This window comes from Pelodiscus sinensis, chromosome 20 (assembly GCF_049634645.1).
Source record: "Pelodiscus sinensis isolate JC-2024 chromosome 20, ASM4963464v1, whole genome shotgun sequence".
NCBI lineage: Eukaryota > Metazoa > Chordata > Testudines > Trionychidae > Pelodiscus > Pelodiscus sinensis.
This window is the reverse complement of record NC_134730.1, coordinates 29,920,423-29,937,472: the sequence shown is the minus strand read 5'-3', so window position 1 is coordinate 29,937,472 and position 17,050 is coordinate 29,920,423. Positions and strand designations below refer to the sequence as shown.

Below are 17,050 nucleotides of genomic sequence, written 5' to 3'. Positions count from 1 at the left end.
TGATGGAATACTTTGTTTGGTTCCTGTGGATGGTATTCCAAGGGGATGTTTTGCAGACCCTTGACAAAACCATCAGACAAGGCTGCCAGTTGTTTTGCTGGTTTGGTGTCGTTATTTTGCGGACGTTGTCTCTGTTGTCGCTGCTTAGGCCGTTGTTGGTCGTGTTGCCTAAATATAGCAGTTGCATATGAGAACAGTTGTTGACGATTCCCCTTGTGGTTGGTCCGGTTCTGTTGGTTCTGTCGCATGCACTGTGCCTGTGTCAGACTGAGGTGTTGGGGGTACATCCCCTGTTGGAGTAGGCAGTCCTGTGAGTATTGATGCCACCGGGGGGCTGACTGTGTCGCGGCAAACATGAGTATGGCAATATTCAGGCGATCTTGAATGTATAGGTCATGTTGAATAAGGGAAGTAGTAATCATAGCAATGGCAATGTGAATGGTAGCCCTTGTCCATTGAATATCTTGGGGTACGTCTACACTAACCCCCTAGTTCGAACTAGGGAGGCTAATGAGGGTGACCGAAATTGCTAATGAAGCACGAGATTTAAATAACCCGCACTTGATTAGCATGTTCCCAGCCGGTCACCATTTTGGAAACTGACTAGCCCTAAGTAACTGCCTGTGTCTACACATGGCAGAGAAGCACAATTCCGAGATAAACCCCTTAGTTCAAATTAACAGTTTAACCTCATTCCGTTTAATTCGAACTAAGGGGTTTATCTTGGAATTGCGCTAGTCAGTTTCCAAAATGGCGACTGGCCGGGAATATGCTAATCAAGCACGGGATATTTAAATCCTGCGCTTCATTAGCAATTTCGGTTGCCCTCATTAGCCTCCCTAGTTCAAACTAGGGGGCTAGTGTAGACGTACCCTTGGGGAATATGCCTTTCTTGTTGAATAATAGTACTGGGAGTAGGATGAGCGGGCAGGTGACCTCAAACAGGATCCAGTCCTTCGTCGTCTTGGAGATGATGGAGATTCATGCTGGTGATAATGGTGAGGAGATGGTGAATGTGGCGGCAAGTGGCATCGATGATGTATAGTTGGGCTATCGTGCCTCCGAGTGTATGAATGCACCGAGCGTGGTGAAGCATGAGAAGAAGGGCCAGGAGAAAAAGGCACTGGTTCTGAGCTAGGAGAAGGGGTAATGATCCTCCTAGATTTATGCACTGCCTTAGATGGTGCCCGAGAATGGTGTGATGGCAGCTCTGGGTGTTGATGTGCTAGTATCAGGGATGTCGGTGCAGATGGAATCACTGTGACATTCGGTGCCGAGATGCCCGGTGCAGTACTCGGTGCCAGCAGTGCCCCACAGCTCAGAGTGAATCTTCGGTGCCGAGGTAACTGTAGGCGCCGGCTTCGATGTTGGTGCCGGGGACGTCCTTAGTGCTGGTATGGTTGTGCTTCTGGAAGCAACTGCCAGTGCCAACTCTGCTCTGGGAGCCGACGTTGGTATCTGCGCCTGAAGCCTTGAAGGAGCAGGTTTGGGCACTGAAGCACTGTGAGCAGCTTTGTGTTTGCCGGCACGAGACGCCAAGCCTTCTCTGGAGGTACTTGGCTTCTCCGTATCCTTAGTCCGTTCTGAGGTAGAATGGCAAGAGGGTGAGGATCACCTCTCTACTGGACTTAGAGCTGGCCTCTTGCATGCTGCTGCTGTGTCCAGATGCCCCGAGTCATCAGAGCCAGATGATTGCGGGGCTCTATTAAAAAGGAGCATTTTTAGCTGCATTTCGCGGTCTCTCCCTGCTCGCAGTGTAAGATTGGCGCAATAGTGGCATTTTTGAGGGATATGCCTCTCTCAAGCATTTGATGCACCTGGAGTGCCCGTCTGAGGTGGGCAGTGTGTCATAGCAAGACGCACATTTCTTGAAGCCAGTGGATCCCGGCATGTTGTGAGGAGAAACAAAAGAACAAGAACTATAACTACTACTAACTACTATGTTTAAAACTTTTCCCCTCAGAACTACAGGAGAGCAGTTAGACTGCGTCTGCAGCCATAGGAGAGCCGGGCTGCACACACTCAGAGTCAGCTCGAGCAGCACGTGCCTCCTGCTGCACATGCGCGGCCAGACCACTGCTGAAAAATCTCCGGTCTGCAGCGTGGGACAAGCCCGACACCAAGAGTGGAGCACCCACGGGAACCACTCGAAGAAGTGTCCTGGTTCTCAGTGATAATCTGAAACCAGACTCCTATCCTGGTTGGGTCCGCACTGACCATTTTCTACAGTACCAAGGACCACATCAGTTCAGAAAACTGTTGTTTAAAATTCACAGAACCTCAGTCTCTCCTAAGATTGCCAAGACCTTGGCTACCAGAGAGACTAGTGGAAAGTCACAGAGCAGTTTCCTCCCACAGTGCTAGTATGGTCTTTGCTCCATGCCATTTGAAGAAGACTGGTAGCTCTTTGTCCGAGTAATAGAGATTCGCTTCTGGTGTCCATCACTGGAAGTAGTAGTAGTCTGCCACTTCTTGGTCCAGAAATCATGCATGTGCAGTTAACATGGATCAACTGCAGTGCACCTACATGATTATTCACTTGCCTGCCACATACATGGAAATAAGGAATCTTGCGTGGGACAGAGGAACCTTACACATCCATAGAGGCTCCAGTGACTCTTTGCTTATTTGTGTGGGAGACCTAATGATCTGTTTGAACAAGGACGAAACCTCTTAGGTCTCCAAAAATACTTAATGCTGACAGGACCATCCTTGTTTCCAGAACACTTGTGTGCCACCACCGTTCCTGGACGGATTGAATTCCCATGGTGTGAAGTCCAGGGCCATGGATTCTTCCTTCTCCATCATATACATCAATGGTCACCATATGAACAGGTGGTGTTTGGAAGTCTGCACCTAATATAGACAGTCCCTGGCCTGTGACAAGGGCAGAAAGTCACCCAGGTCACCAGTGTTCCTTTAAGCTGAGCATTCAGGCAGCCAAGCAGGAGAGATTTAGCTGCCACCCAGCTGAACAGCAGAGTGTCCACAGCCAGCAGCATGTGTTTCTACTAGGTGGTGTTCGTCCCTCAGCGCACATACAATTTATTCTGCCCATGGATGGAAAAAAATTATAGGGAGCAGTGGAGGTCATCAATTACTAAGATGATGAAAAAGTCTTGGACACTAGAATGTACAAAGGGGAAAATTTAGACTCAGGAAGGCTTGGTGTGTGACTATCCAAAGGCAAACGGCTCATGTTTTACTCAGGTACCTGCCCTTACAATTTCAGAAAATAAGCAAGCCAAGCCAAAAGAGCTACAGTTCTCCCAGTCATACATGACAGAGCTAAGTGAGACTCTTACACCTATGTTATCTTTAGAATGGATGTTTTGGGATAGTGGAGCCACTCAATTGGCTGCAGTTTAATCTTAACACCACCACCTCCCCAGCCACCAGCACTAGTCACCTTTCTTGTCTTGTGGGAAGGGTCCCCAGGCAGACATTTTACCAAACGTCTGTTTTCTTTTCTCCTTAGTCTGAATTGACTTAGAGGAATTGGTTTCTGATTGTGTATTTAGCCAACCCAAACAACTTTCTTCCCATGTAGCAAACAACGGCAGGACCTAAATAGCAACAAGTACTTCCTCTCAGAACCTGTGCCAAAGGCAAGCTTGTCAAGGAGAGCATGTGCTATGCAGTTCCTTGGGCCTTAGCAAAGATAGAATATTCCAATGGTAGTAAAGGAGAAATCACCAAGCTTGAGTTTTTCAGTAGCCCCCAGTCACTGGCCCTATAACACTCCCAGACAGGATGTAAAATTCTGCTCTTAGAAGTAATGTTCCATTGAGTGCTGTCTCTCCAGCCCCAAGACCAGTCTGCCTGAGCCACAGCATGTTCTTGCTTTCCGCTCACAGTCACATCTGCTTATAGGGAACACTTTATCCTCCATTCGCAGCATTAGTAAATATCCAATTCAGTCCATGTCAGGTACTGCCTCAACTTTCACACATCTGAACTCCTGAATTGGTCCCACTATCAAAGGATCTTTAACAGCGATTGGGGGAAACCTAGACACAAGCTCCTTCAGCACCCAGCTCTGAAGAATGGAGCTTCTTTTCCCCTACCCACCAACCACTTACAACACATTCCTATACAGACGTTATGCATCGCATATCATACAAAATTAAATGTTAATCGCACACTGTTAACACGGACCGAGACATTCATCTGCATGCTATTACTCGCAGGATTCTTCCAAGTGACCTTTCATTTCCTAGAAGTCCTAGTGTCAGAGCTCTGGGAGCCTTTGGAGGGTTTGGCATGATACTGAAGCACTTACTTTTTTTAGATGGGTATTTAAATTCTTTCAGTACTCAGATCACTTTCTAGTTACACAACACTGCAGCACAGCATCTGCTTCATGGTACAATAGTTTCAAATTCTCCCTTAAAGTTAGAAAAAGCCCAGAGCACCAGGTGAAAAGTGGGAACCGAGGAAATGAAAGACAGTATTAGGCAAACAAGGCCAGGAGAGGAAGCATGATAGTAAATGGTAAATCCTGCTGAAAAATGGGAAACTGAATTCCTCCACATTGTTTCTGGCAGAATTTGCAGTACTTGCCTCAGCTTCACGAAGCTCAGCCTTCCAAAGCCACAAACAACAACAAGAACAAAATCAAAGAGCAGAATTGTCTTTGGAGCAGCATTTATTAGTTTGACATTTAAAAAAAAATGCTGCTATTGTTCTTGAGTCAACTAAAGACAGAAGGAATCACTGAATGTAGATTGCAGAAAAGTGGAGGCAAACTATAGAATCTTTTTAATCCTTAGAAATACTTACAAAGTTCTTTCTAGCTAGAGCTGGACAGCAGAAGTAGGCATGGAACTCTTCTTCTAAATAGGATCTAGTCAATGGGTCGAAAATGCCACTTTAGCCTGCACTTGAGAGCTCTAGCGGACTTCTGACTGTAGTAAGTACTTCAGGGTAAGTCCCCATAATGGGCACATACATAACATGTCCAGTCTCAGTTAGTGATTGCTTTATATTGATCTAACTATGAATCAATGTAATTTAATAAGACATGAGCAGAATGGAAGGGATTGGGGAGCATAATAAAATACACACAATTTCTAGAAATCTCCAAGTGACAACAGATAACAGTGGTAGCTGTCCATCCCTCTTTAGGCAACTGTTGGAAGTCCATGGAAACAAGCCCTCTCCGTTCTACACGCCTCATTGCTCACCTGGTTTGTGTAAAATGGCTGAGAAGTTCCCACAGTGTCTGGCCAGAGTGAAAGGTGTCCTGTAACCGGGAACCACTGTCCAACTGTAATGCAATCTGAACCTAAAGGGGAAAATCCACTGAATTAGATGAAGGACTGGGAGGAAATTCATTTCTTCACAATCTGTATTTCATCTCTAGGATCTCCTATCCAAGGTTGAACCAAACACTTTACAAACATTAAGAAATGTAGCATTACAAACCTCAGGAGATACATACTGACATTTCCAATTTACAGTTAGAGAGGAAAAGGGAGGGGGAGGCAAGATTACTTGCTCAAGGTTGTTCAGAGTACGTCAGTGACAGAGCTGTGACTAGAACTTTGGAGTCCTGATTTCCAGTCCTGTGGTTGTTTTATGTTCCTGACTGGCAGCCATGAGGATAAGGTCATTCTGAACTTCAAAGCCTGAAGCCAAAGAAGTGACTTGAGAATATAGTGATACCATCTCAAAGTCTCTTCTTGGTTCCAGGTTCTCTCCCCAGAAAGAAGGCAATAGCAGCTAGTTTGTAGCTCCTGCTCCGTTTGTAATAGTGGGGGCGGGGCAGGGTGCCTAAAACAACAGCTATCCCTATGAGTTATGAATGACTCTAATTCTGTGAAGGGGTGGTCACAAGGATGGAATCTCTTGATATTTGCTACGCTCCCACAAGAGTGGCAGGAAGCAGTCTGAAGCTGCATGAAGGAAAGGCAGACTGAAGGGTTCTTTTAAAGTGCATTTTAGAAACCATTGAATGAACAGAAATGTTTAACTTTTTTTAAATCCCGGGTAAACATCTTTTATTGGGGATTGTTGGGACTTAAACCTTTCCTGGCATTGCTGGAAACCTAATAAACCAAATGATTTTGGTTAAAAAAAAATCCACGGAGTGAAACTAACCATTCTGCTTTCAGTCCCTCAGCCAAGAGAGCAGCTAGCACGGACTCCTCCCATATGCAAGTCTCAGGTGACACTACCACTGACATGACCTGTACAGCGTCCTCAGGCTGCACAGACATATCTGAAAGCACCGTGCAGCTTCTGTTCAGGGGCACTCAAGCTCAGTTTCTTCTCACGTATGCATGGGCAGACACACAAAGTGAGGTATGGCCCAAACCCTCCTTTCCTGCAGTGAAACCTTAAGAGGAGATTATTTGCAAGGGAACGCTCCTAGAAAATCCCATATCTTCCCACTGAGGAGCACAGTGTGCTTTCCTGGAAAAGCTGCCCCCAAACCTGGCTGATTTTAGAGCCCTTCATACAAAGGATCTGCTCTCCTGCAGCAAATCCAGCTCCCAGCAGCCCTCCAGGTTCCAGCCAATAGACATCTAATAGAGCCATGCTGGGAACAATTCCTTCTAGCCATGGCTTCTCCTGTCCCTTGGGTTGCATTAAATCTTTGTTTTGTTTATAACCTCTGAGGTTCCCCCATGTCCCCTTAACCGTGCACTGTGCAAATGGGGGACTGCACAGGATCCAAGGAGAAGAAAGTATCACAGAGGCCCCCAAACCCCAATAATACAGGGGACTGAGATTATCTGTGGAGGACCTTCAACAAGCAGATCTTAAGGAGATGATCTGGGCTAATGTCTCTGAGCCAGACCAAACAAAGATTTCCATGGCCAAAGACAGCATTCCTAATGCCGGGGCCAGTGGGGAAGAGCCTGGGCCAGAGGAGCACACCTCTCCCTGGTCACCGTGCCCAACCCAGCGTGGCTGCTGCTGGAGAAGAGGCACCCCTTCCCTGGCCCCCCATTCAGGCTATACCAGACCTGCTCAGTGGGAGGACAGGCACCCCTCTCCCAGCTGTGCCCAATGGAGCTGCAATGTCCATGAAAAGGCACTTCTCAGATGGCCCCAAACTGCTGAAGTGAGGTGGGCTGTGGGTAGTTCTCTCCCCAGAGCTGCTCCAGCCCCTACTGGGTAACCATTTACGTGCCAACTTGATCCCAGGAGATTTACGCTGTATAGTCATCAGCCCCAAACCCATCTGGCACCAAGGACACAAGTCAAAGGCAGCCAGCTCTATTCATTCACAAGATCAGAAGGCAGATCCATTATCAGAACAAATAACTGGGCTCATATGGTCTCCTCAGTGAGGGTCGTAGCGAGTTCAAATCACCCTTCTGGTGCAGGCACAGACTGAGCATCAATATGGGAAATGAGTTTCCATCGAGCACAAACAGCAACTGAGCCCATCCCCCTGTGGGCCCATGGAGGTACAACACACATCACTTAATCCACTCTTCTTCAAATCCTTGAAGGCCTCACCAGCCATGACCCAAGTGAAAGGAAGTCCTGAGTCCAGAGGAAAGACTGTGCACATGACAAGCTTCTACCTAAAGCTTCCCAAGTAGCTGACTACGGTACAAATTACGGGTGTTTGGGTCAAACCCTCAGAAATTGCTCTGGGCACAGCAATAAGGCTTTTAGCACCTGCAGGCAACTCCAGAAAGAAAGCAGCAGAGGCAATTGTGGCTGCACAGCCCTTTTATAATCCCTGATCTGAACATTCAGTGCCATGAGGAGTGACCAAGCAGCCCCAACACCTATTGCTTTATAAAACTTCTCTCACCTATGTGAACATTTCCAACCAATATGACTACACAAAGGCTAACTTGAACCTCCTGATAATTCCAAGAGGAACAGGAAAAAAAATTTCCATTGCAAGATAGCCCAAGATATTTCCACTTTTAACTCTTCTTCCTACTGCACTCTGTGCACTAGATTTGCCCCCCAAACCTGACCCCTTTATAGCAGTGTTCTATGGATTCACTCCTGCTGAGTTAAAGTACCTTATGATCACTGGTGCCAAACTTCCCTTTTGTTCTCAAGCAGCTCCTCCCTATCAGTAGGCAGCAGACAGACAGGAGGAGGGGTGAATTGCCTCTGCTTCTAGTCGCCATTTTTGGACTGGCAAGCGTCCTTCTAACGTAGGTAGCTCATTGATGATGGCTCTCTGAGCCGAGAGGCTCCCCCACAGAGCAGTATCCCACAATTTCTCGTGTTCACCAGCCCCAGAAAACCATCATTACCAATGGATGCAGAGAAGGTGAGCAAGTTCAAAAGGACATGAGCACAGAACATCAACAAATGCTTTCTTCCCGTCTAACTAGGTTTTTATGCTGGACTTTCCATCATAGTGCCCGACTGGCTTGAGAGAAACAGAGGCAAGAGTCAAACCTAATATTTTAACATTTTCCTTTTCAAAGGATTTTTAAAGACAACCCTACAAAGTAGAGCAAGCTACAGTGAGTTCCTTTGTGAAGGGTGTTTGCTATCTACCTCAGACCCTGCTCTTGTAGTATGGTTAACAGACAGAAACCTTCCTGCACAGAAGAAACAGTGAGCTTTATCTGCCACTACAAGGAAGCCAAGTAGTTCTTCCCATCACTAACAGTCTCTTGTTTTCTTCTTTGCCAGAGACCAGCCTTTTATCCTCAGCTACAGATGTGTGCTGACAGCTGACATCACCATGCTACAAGAATCCTGCCCAGAAATTCAAACTGGCAATTACATCAGATTTTGGCAACAGTTCAAAGCCAAAAATGTCACGAAAGTCATATTCAGACAATTAAAAAGTCTTTTAAAAATCCCAGGCTGCATATAAAATATTACAGAGAACAGTGCCAATTAGTTGCTAAGTTTACAAATGTGCATAAAAGATGGATGTTTGTATCACAAGGTTAGCTCTTTGTAATAGCGCCTTCCTCCCAATTCACATCACAAAGGAATCTGGTGGGCATTGCTCTGCGAATGTGTTCTAGAGGGTCCTTACAAACAAATGCTGATGATAAATCCCATGCCAATTACATTTCTACTTCCCAGGCATCCAATTTGCTGAACAAATCAGTGATTTATCAAAGCCAGGATCCAGCCTCTGGAGGTGACTACTCTGCTGCCAAATGTGTCAGAGGAAACCACATCTCTTCCCATTCACAAACCTCCACAATGGCCCCGTCATCCTACCACAGCAGGCTGAGTGAGAATTCATCCCTAAGCCTCTCGAAATCAGCACACACCAGTAAGCACAAGGCTGGATCGCCTTGACTGCAACAATTACTACTGTTGATTCTGCTCAGGAAGGTATCCAGAGATTTGAGAACCCAAATACAGTACGACATTGCCAGGGATTTCTTCTGGTGAACTACATACTGGACAATATATTTTCTCATACTGGTCTTATACCTTGTTGTTCTTAAGTTATGGGACAGCAACTCAGTTTACATTCCACCCTTCAAGATCTTAAAAACAAGAGTGTTTAGAATAATAACAGTTGATTTTCAATTTCTTCTCTGTACAGTGCCTCGCCCCAGAAAGCCCTCCAGACTGTACTGTAATATAAATAAATATCTTAAATCTGCAGCAGCTCTTTCCCCACCCCCACCTCCGTCCCCGTCCCCCCCAGGAGAAGTCCTAGGGTCATAATTTTTTTCACATTTAACCCCTTTCCCCCTTAAAACTCCATTGCCCTTCATTTTCAATCTCAACTTTTTCTTCAAGATGAAGCAACTTGAACAGGATATACACTCCAGGTGAGGTCTTCACTCCACAGGGCTGCCAGCTGCCCCACCCCGCCCCCCAGAAAGAGCAAGTAGGTGCTTTCACAGCTGTTTGTGATTAAAACTTCCAGCATCTGGTGCCCACCTGGATCCATTAAATGGCAAGTCATATAAGGCCAGAGGACCACAAACCTCCTCCTTACACAAATAAAAGTAAAGTCATGGAAGCAATACATAAAATGGGGAGTAGGGGAGTCATGCTGAGACGTGTGGATACATAACATCCAAATCCAACACAGCCTACTTGAGCCAAGGCTCACATACTTTGTCACAATGTGGACCACAACCCCCTCTCATGGCACCAAGCCTTGCCTATCTTTATGTTTGAATCCTATAGAACATTACTACTCTAACTTCAGCAAATGCCTATGCAGAACATTAAGAATAGAAGCCTTTCAACACAATTTAGCAAGTGAAAATAAGACACCAGCATCAGTTAGACAAAATATTCATAGGGATCACAGTCACAATTTAATATTTCCACTCAAGCAAGATCACACACTATCCAGTACTTAATGATACCACAAAATTCTCATCCACAACTACTTATTGTCTTTTAAAAATGACTGCAAATAAGCATTTAGCTGCTACAGCAATAAATACTCTGCAAATCTTTAAGAAATATAAACATTGTAAGGAGAATAAAAGTGGCCAAGGATATTGTGCAGCATTTTATAAATGACGTAAATAGGGGCTATTTGACCTGCTCCTGAAATGCAGCCACCTTGGAGATAAAGTTCAGAAGTCAGAGGGCATGGTAAACACTAGAAAGCAATGCAGGACAAGAAGTGAAAGAGAATCCTGTAACAGTCTGAGACTGCAGATGGAATTTAGAGAAGCAGAATATAATTCCTGAAACAAGAATTAGATCAGGAAAATGGCCTCAATTTCCGGACAAATTAATCTGGACTTTTTCTGAAAAAAGGCCCCCTTTCAATAGCTTGTCCTGGTTTAACACTGATTGTAAAGAAGGAGTGTAAGCTCCTGAATGACCAACACCATCTCCTGCAGCACATAAGCTTTCCCATCCCAGACTGGCCAACCCTGACAGTGCTCATTGGTTGTATGCAGTGGTACAGTATCCACGTTGGTCTCAGGATAATAGCAAGACAAGGTGGGTGAGGTGATCTCTTATATTGGACCAATTTCTGCTGGTAAGAGACCAGATTGAGCTTACACCAGTGTTTCCCAAATGGGGTTCCACAGAAATAAGGGTTCCGCAAGAAAATTCCATTACAACAACATTTTATTATTTTTAAAAATTTATGAATTGTACTGAAAACAATTTTCATTTGTTTGCGCCATGATAAGTGTCCCTGTATAATGCCAGCTTAGCCAGAGACTGGGGACAATGACACTACTCAGCGCTGAGCGCACAGTCAGTGGTGTGATCGCCTGTTCTATGCCACCATTAACTGTTTGTATACATTAAATGTGATTTTCGTTTTTTAATATGTGCAATTAAACTAAATGTTCATTTCATGATCTTGTTTAGCATTTGTTTATTATTATCCTTACTTATTTGTGGTCTATTTTTTCAGCTCCATATATTAGACTGTTATTAGAGGTTCTGCAAAATTCTTTGAGTTTAAAAGAGTTCCATGGCCAAATAAAATTGGGAAACACACTGTACAACAGGGTTCAAGAAAGAAAAAGGCAACTACCTTTCCATTACTGGCATTCTTCAAGATGTGCTGCTCATGTCCATTCCGCATTAGGTATGTGCGCTTGACACATGCACTGCTGCTGGAAGATTTTCCCTTAGCAGTACCCGCAGGGGAGCAGCCTAGAGACCCCTGGAGTAGTGCCTTCCTGGCGCAGCATAAGGGATGCCGCGTGCTCCCCCTACCCTCAGTTCCTTCTTGTCGGACATTCCCAACAGTAGGGAAGGAGGGTGGGATGTGGAATGGACATTAGCAACGCATCTCAAAGAGCACCAAGGCAGTTCTTGTCAGCTGCTACAGAAAGGCAGCTGTCTCTTCTTTTTTGAACCTTTGAGTGTTTGCTCCCATCCATTCCACATCAGGTGACTCCAAGAGGTATTTGTGGAGGTGTGGAGGAGCTGTGAAGACAGAAGCACAGCTTTGCCAAACCCAGTGTCATCTCTGGCTTGCCGAGCTATGATGTAGTGAGACATGACTGTGTGGACCAAGGACCATGTTACAAACCTACAAATATCCTGGATCGGTGCATGTGCCAGAAAAGCCATTGATAACTCTTGGTCCTTGGCTAAATGGGCTCTGATGATCGGCAGTGGGACCTTTGCCATTTCATTGCAGGAAGTGATACAGTTGGCATCTTATGAGACTTAGGACAGTAAACAGGCAGGAAAACATCCTGGTTCCATGGAAGGATGACACCACCTTGGGCAGAGAGGTCAGGTGGGGCTGTCAGTGTACCTTGTCCTCGTGAAACACCACATAGGATGGTTCTGCAGTCAGGGCTTTGCGCGCCAATACACATCTCACGGACGTCACTGTCACTACCAAATCAACCTTTCAAGATAACTAGGAGAGGGAGCAAGAGCCCAGAGGCTCAAAGGGCAGACTGATGAGCCTGGAGAGGACCAGGTCTTTAAGGTCCCACTGAGGGATGGGATCATGCACAGGCAAGTAAAACCTCTCTAGTCCCTTCAGGCACCTGACCATCTGACCTTGAATTGGCTGGTGGAGCACAGAGATGGCTGCAAGGTGCATCTTCATGGAAGTGTGTGCCAAACCCTGGATCCTAGTCCAAGACCTATTACAGAGGCGAACAGAAGAGAGACATGCCACACACTGAAGCCCAGGAGGAAAACCACATAAACGTGGCCAGATGGGAGCCTGGTTGAGGGCTTCCTCTGTTTCCCAGGAGAACCTGCTGGGCCTCACCTGAGCAAGTACATTCTTCCGGGTTCAGCCATGGAGCAACCCCAGAGTGAGCTATAGACATTCCAGGTTGGACTATAAGAGCTTCCTGCAATCTTGTGACAACAGGTCCAGGCGATTGGGGAGGGGCAGGTCCACTGCCATGTTCAGAAGGTCTTAGCATCTCCTGTAAGCTATGCACTCGCGTGGCCGCTGAGGAGAAATTCAAATGCCACCCCGCTGATCAGCAGAGCACCCACAGCTAGGCTTTTTGTTTCTATTGGTGGTGCACATTCCCATATGTATCACTGCACGTAAATTTATTCTGCATGTGGATGGAAAAGATTAGAGGAAACACTGGTCCTGAGCCATTACTGTCACAGCCACGCAGAAGTGACTAATATCACTTGAGCCTCACCCTCTCGATCTTACAAGGATCTAGTTGAGGAGGGGAATCAGCAGGAACGCATCCATCAGAAGGCGTCAGAGAGGGAGCCCTTACTCCGCCCCCTTGGGAGCAGCAGTGACACTTCTTGTCCTGCCTGGTGGCAAACAGTCCAGATTGAGAATTCCGAATTCCCACCTCTGGAAGATTGCACGGGTCACCGCTGGATGGAGAAAACTCATGGTGAGAGGAAAAACCCCGGATAAGGTGATCTGTGAGGGTGTTCTTGACACTGGGAAGATAAACAGCCAATGTCAAAAAGCCAGAGACAGAGGGCCTCCCTGCAGAGGGCTGAGGAACAAGCTCCCCCCGCCTGCTGATGTAAAACATGGAGGCAGTATTAACTGTTAGGACTCTGACCACTCTGCTTGCAGCTGAAGCATGCGAAGCAGACCATTCTTTCACATTTATGTGACGCTTCATCTCCTCTGGGGACCACATACCCTAGCTTAGAGACCTCGGAGGTGTGGCCCCCCGTGTCGAGGTCAAAGGCATCTGCCACCATCTCAACAGGGTGCAGGGCTATTGAATGTGACTCCATCTAGGCCATTCCTGCTCCTCATCCACCACTGCAGTGAGGTCAGCACTGTTCATGGGATGGTGACTCTTTTTTCCAGGTGGTCCCTGGAGTGGAAGTAGATCAAGGCAAGCCACTGCCATAGGGGTTCTAAGCAGACACTGGTATGTCACACTACGTATGTGGATGCAGCCACATGACCCAGCAATTGCAGCCACATCCTGGTCTCCGCAAAGGGGAACTTGGACACCTCCTCAATGAGGGCAAACAAGGCTTGGAATCTGTCCTGGGGCAGAAAGGCTCATGCATGAACTGAATCCAGTGCTGTCCCCATGAACTGTATCCTTTGCACAGGGATGAGCATGGATTTTTCAGTATTCACAAGCAAGCCAAGGGATCTGGAAAAGGAGAGGAACGTCTCAACATCACTCTGGACCTGGAGCAGACCCTGACAAGCCAATCCTCGAGGTAAGGGTGCATTTGCACCTCTCGGCACCTTAAGTAACCCATAATCATGGCCATGCACTCTTTGTGCTATCACCAAGCCAAACAGGAGGAACAAGAACTAATAGTGGCCAAGGCCCCCCCAAACAGCATAGAAAGTATCTGTGTCTCAGAAAAATCAGTATGTGGAAATAAGCATCCTTCAAATCAAGAACAATGTTTCAGTCTCCCAGATTCAGGGAAGAGGTGATGGAGGCCAAGGAGACCATGCAAAATTTCAACTTATGTAGGTATTTGTTGAGGCGCCGCAGGTCCAGGATAAGGCACAGCTCACCTTTGGAATAAAAAAAAAGCAACAGGAATAAAATCCCTTGGTCCAATACGTGGCGGAACTCTCTTCACCACATCCAGCTGCAGCAACCTTTCTACTGCCTGCAAGAGGATGCTCTTGTCAGAGGGGTCCCTGAAGAGGAGACAGGTAAGACAGGTGGAATGGGGGGTAGGTACAAATTTGTAGAATGTATCCCTGGGCTACAGTCAGAAGAGTCTAGGCAGGGAAGAACCAGGAAAGGCGGTTGGCAAAACAGCAAGGATGGATCCGGGGAGTAGGCTGGTATGCTGTCCTGGGACATGCCCTCAAAACAAGCACTTGGTCCTCGTCTTAGTGCAGGCCAAGCCCAACTGGCCCAAAAATTGGGAAGCAGGGCTTGAGCGGCATTTGTAGTGCTTAGCCTCCTTGGCAGGGTGCTCTTGATGCCCCTTCACTTCCTTGAACCCGTGTCAGTCAATGTTTAAACTGCTTAGAGGTTGAGGCAGCGATGTACAGCCCTGAGGCCTTATGGGACTCTGTTAAGCCATGAAGGTCTGTAGACAAGGCCTGTCCATCAAAATAAGAGTCCTGCAGCGACTGCTGAGCTTTTGATGTCAGGCCAGAAAGGAGCAGCCATGAATCACCCCCCATGGAAAAGGCTGAAGCCTTTGTACAGGCTGCCGAGCGGGTTGCATCCGAGGCTGCCTAAAGGGCAGATCTCACCGCAGCCGTGCCTTCCTCCAGGATTCCCCAGTACTCCGTTCTGGAATCCTTAGGGAGGAATGACCCAAACTTGTCTATGGGCTGCTTCGTGTGTTACAGTTATAATGGCCAAAGAAGGCTTGGTGGCTGGCCACACTGGCCACCCTAACCTCTAGGGCATTCCTGATCCTCATCCACCACTGAAGCCAGAGAAGCCCATGCAAATCCATGCTCTGAGGTGTCTCTTGCCTCTGTCTGCCAGAAGCTAGCAATGGGCAACAGGGGAGGGATCACTTGATGATCGCCTGTCCTATTCATTCCCTGTGGGGCACCTGGCATTGACCACTGTCAAAAGACAAGACACTGAGCTGGATGGAGCTTTGACCTGACCCAGAATAACCGTTCTTATGTTCAGTAAAAGATATGACCTCACCCACCTTGTTTGTCTCTCATGCTAGTTGATCCAACATGATCAAACCCAGTATAGCTGCAAACTAAATAAACTTAGGCATGTTGGGAATCTGACATACTCTGCTTTCAGTTCCTCCTCTGTTACGAGAGATTGGCACCACCTCCAGTTTGGCATTGTTGGGCAGTTTGGCAAATCTCCACTGTAGAGAAGGATCTAGCACTGATCTCTGAAACCTGCAAAAGAAACAAGCACAAGAAGGAGACCAGGTAAAACCACACGCCACTCTCAGGTCACTAGGGAGATTTCTAGCAATACACTGTCTAGAGTAGGAAAAGAGCTCTGTACTTCTCCACAGGCTGACAAAGCACCATGAGGTTGGATTCTATGGGGCAATTTCAGTAAGCAAACCCACCAAAAATAATTTCGTATGCTGAAAATGTGCAATCTGGCTATGGTGGTCATAGACCTTGCAAAGACTCACGGTTCTTATCTCTTCTGCCAAGACTACAAGGAAGAGGCAAAACAGGTGAATACTTTCAGACACTGGAGCTTTCCGGCCAAGCATCACATGGAGCAAAAATAGGAATGGGGGAATTGACACCTCTTTGGAGAGCTGGAGGTGGGGCCTGGCTGTCTTGGAGCAGAGCAGGTCAGGCTTATAGTCACCCTTACAGCAGAGCAGCTCCTGCACCACGCGGTGTGCGTCACCCCTGCGACCCGCCTGAACAAACGGAACAGGAGAGGCCGGGGCACGCTCGCAACGGCCAACGGCCAACGGCCCGCACGAGCAGCACCTGCCTGGGCGCGTGCCCGAGGCGCGGGCCACTCCCCAGAGCCGCGCCAGGCCGGGGGGCGGGGGAGGGGCCCGGCCCGGACTCACCTCAGATCGAACTCGCCGGGGTCCAGGTTCTGCTTCCCACAAACCTCCTCGAGAACCTGCGGGAGAAGCGAGGCGGCGTCAGCGGCCCGGCCTGTGCGGAACGCGCGCGCCAGCGGGAGACCCCGCGAGACCCACCTGCAGCAGCGTGGTGCCGGGCCCCACCCGCACCGCGACCCGCCGCCCGTTCGGGGCCAGCACCGACACCGCCGCGCCGCCCCCGCCGGCCGCCGCCATCTTCGCCCGGCCCCGCCCTCGGCGCCCACTGCGCAAGCGCGTCACTCCGCGGCGCTACAGGGATTTCTGCACCACGCTCACACAGAGCCCCGCCCCTCCCCTCCCCTTCAGCTCCCTTCCCCCTGTGACCCCACCCATCCCCCACACCGCTCCCCCCTCCCCTCCCCCTCAGCTCCCTTCCCCCTGTGACCTCACCCATCCCCCACACCGCTCCCCCCTCCCCTCCCCCCCTTCCCCCTGTGACCCCACCCATCCCCCACACCGCTCCCCCCTCCCCTCCCCCCCTTTCCCCTGTGACCCCACCCATCCCCCACACCGCTCCCCCCTCCCCTCCCCCTCAGCTCCCTTCCCCCTGTGACCTCACCCATCCCCCACACCGCTCCCCCCTCCCCTCCCCCTCAGCTTCCTTCCCCCTGTGACCCCACCCATCCCCCACACCGCTCCCCCCTCCCCTCCCCCCCTTCCCCCTGTGACCCCACCCATCCCCCACACCGCT

General features: G+C 48.3%; 1 protein-coding gene and 1 long non-coding RNA gene across 4 annotated transcripts in view; one reads left to right on the top strand and one right to left on the bottom strand.

Moving 5' to 3' along the window:
* Positions 1–5,192, top strand: part of LOC142819158 (uncharacterized) — a 43,491-nt gene extending 38,299 nt beyond the window's left edge. The window contains exon 4 of the long non-coding RNA XR_012896941.1: positions 1,964–5,192. This is a non-coding gene — a long non-coding RNA (uncharacterized LOC142819158). The remainder of the gene's footprint in view (positions 1–1,963) is intronic.
* The window catches only part of ASPSCR1 (ASPSCR1 tether for SLC2A4, UBX domain containing), a 101,615-nt gene extending 85,002 nt beyond the window's left edge, over positions 1–16,613 (bottom strand). Inside the window, exons 1-4 of one of the 3 annotated variants that reach the window (XM_075904215.1) lie at positions 16,456–16,613; positions 16,321–16,376; positions 15,559–15,673; positions 5,187–5,287 (exon numbers count right to left, since the gene is read on the bottom strand). In XM_075904215.1, the coding sequence (XP_075760330.1) occupies positions 5,187–5,287; positions 15,559–15,673; positions 16,321–16,376; positions 16,456–16,554 (371 nt within the window). In that variant the 5' untranslated portion in view covers positions 16,555–16,613. Of the gene's footprint in view, positions 1–5,186; positions 5,288–15,558; positions 15,674–16,112; positions 16,161–16,320; positions 16,377–16,455 lie in introns of those variants that run through there. The other 2 variants (XM_075904216.1, XM_075904217.1) reach the window with 2 other exon arrangements.
* Between the last annotated feature and the right edge of the window lie 437 nt (positions 16,614–17,050).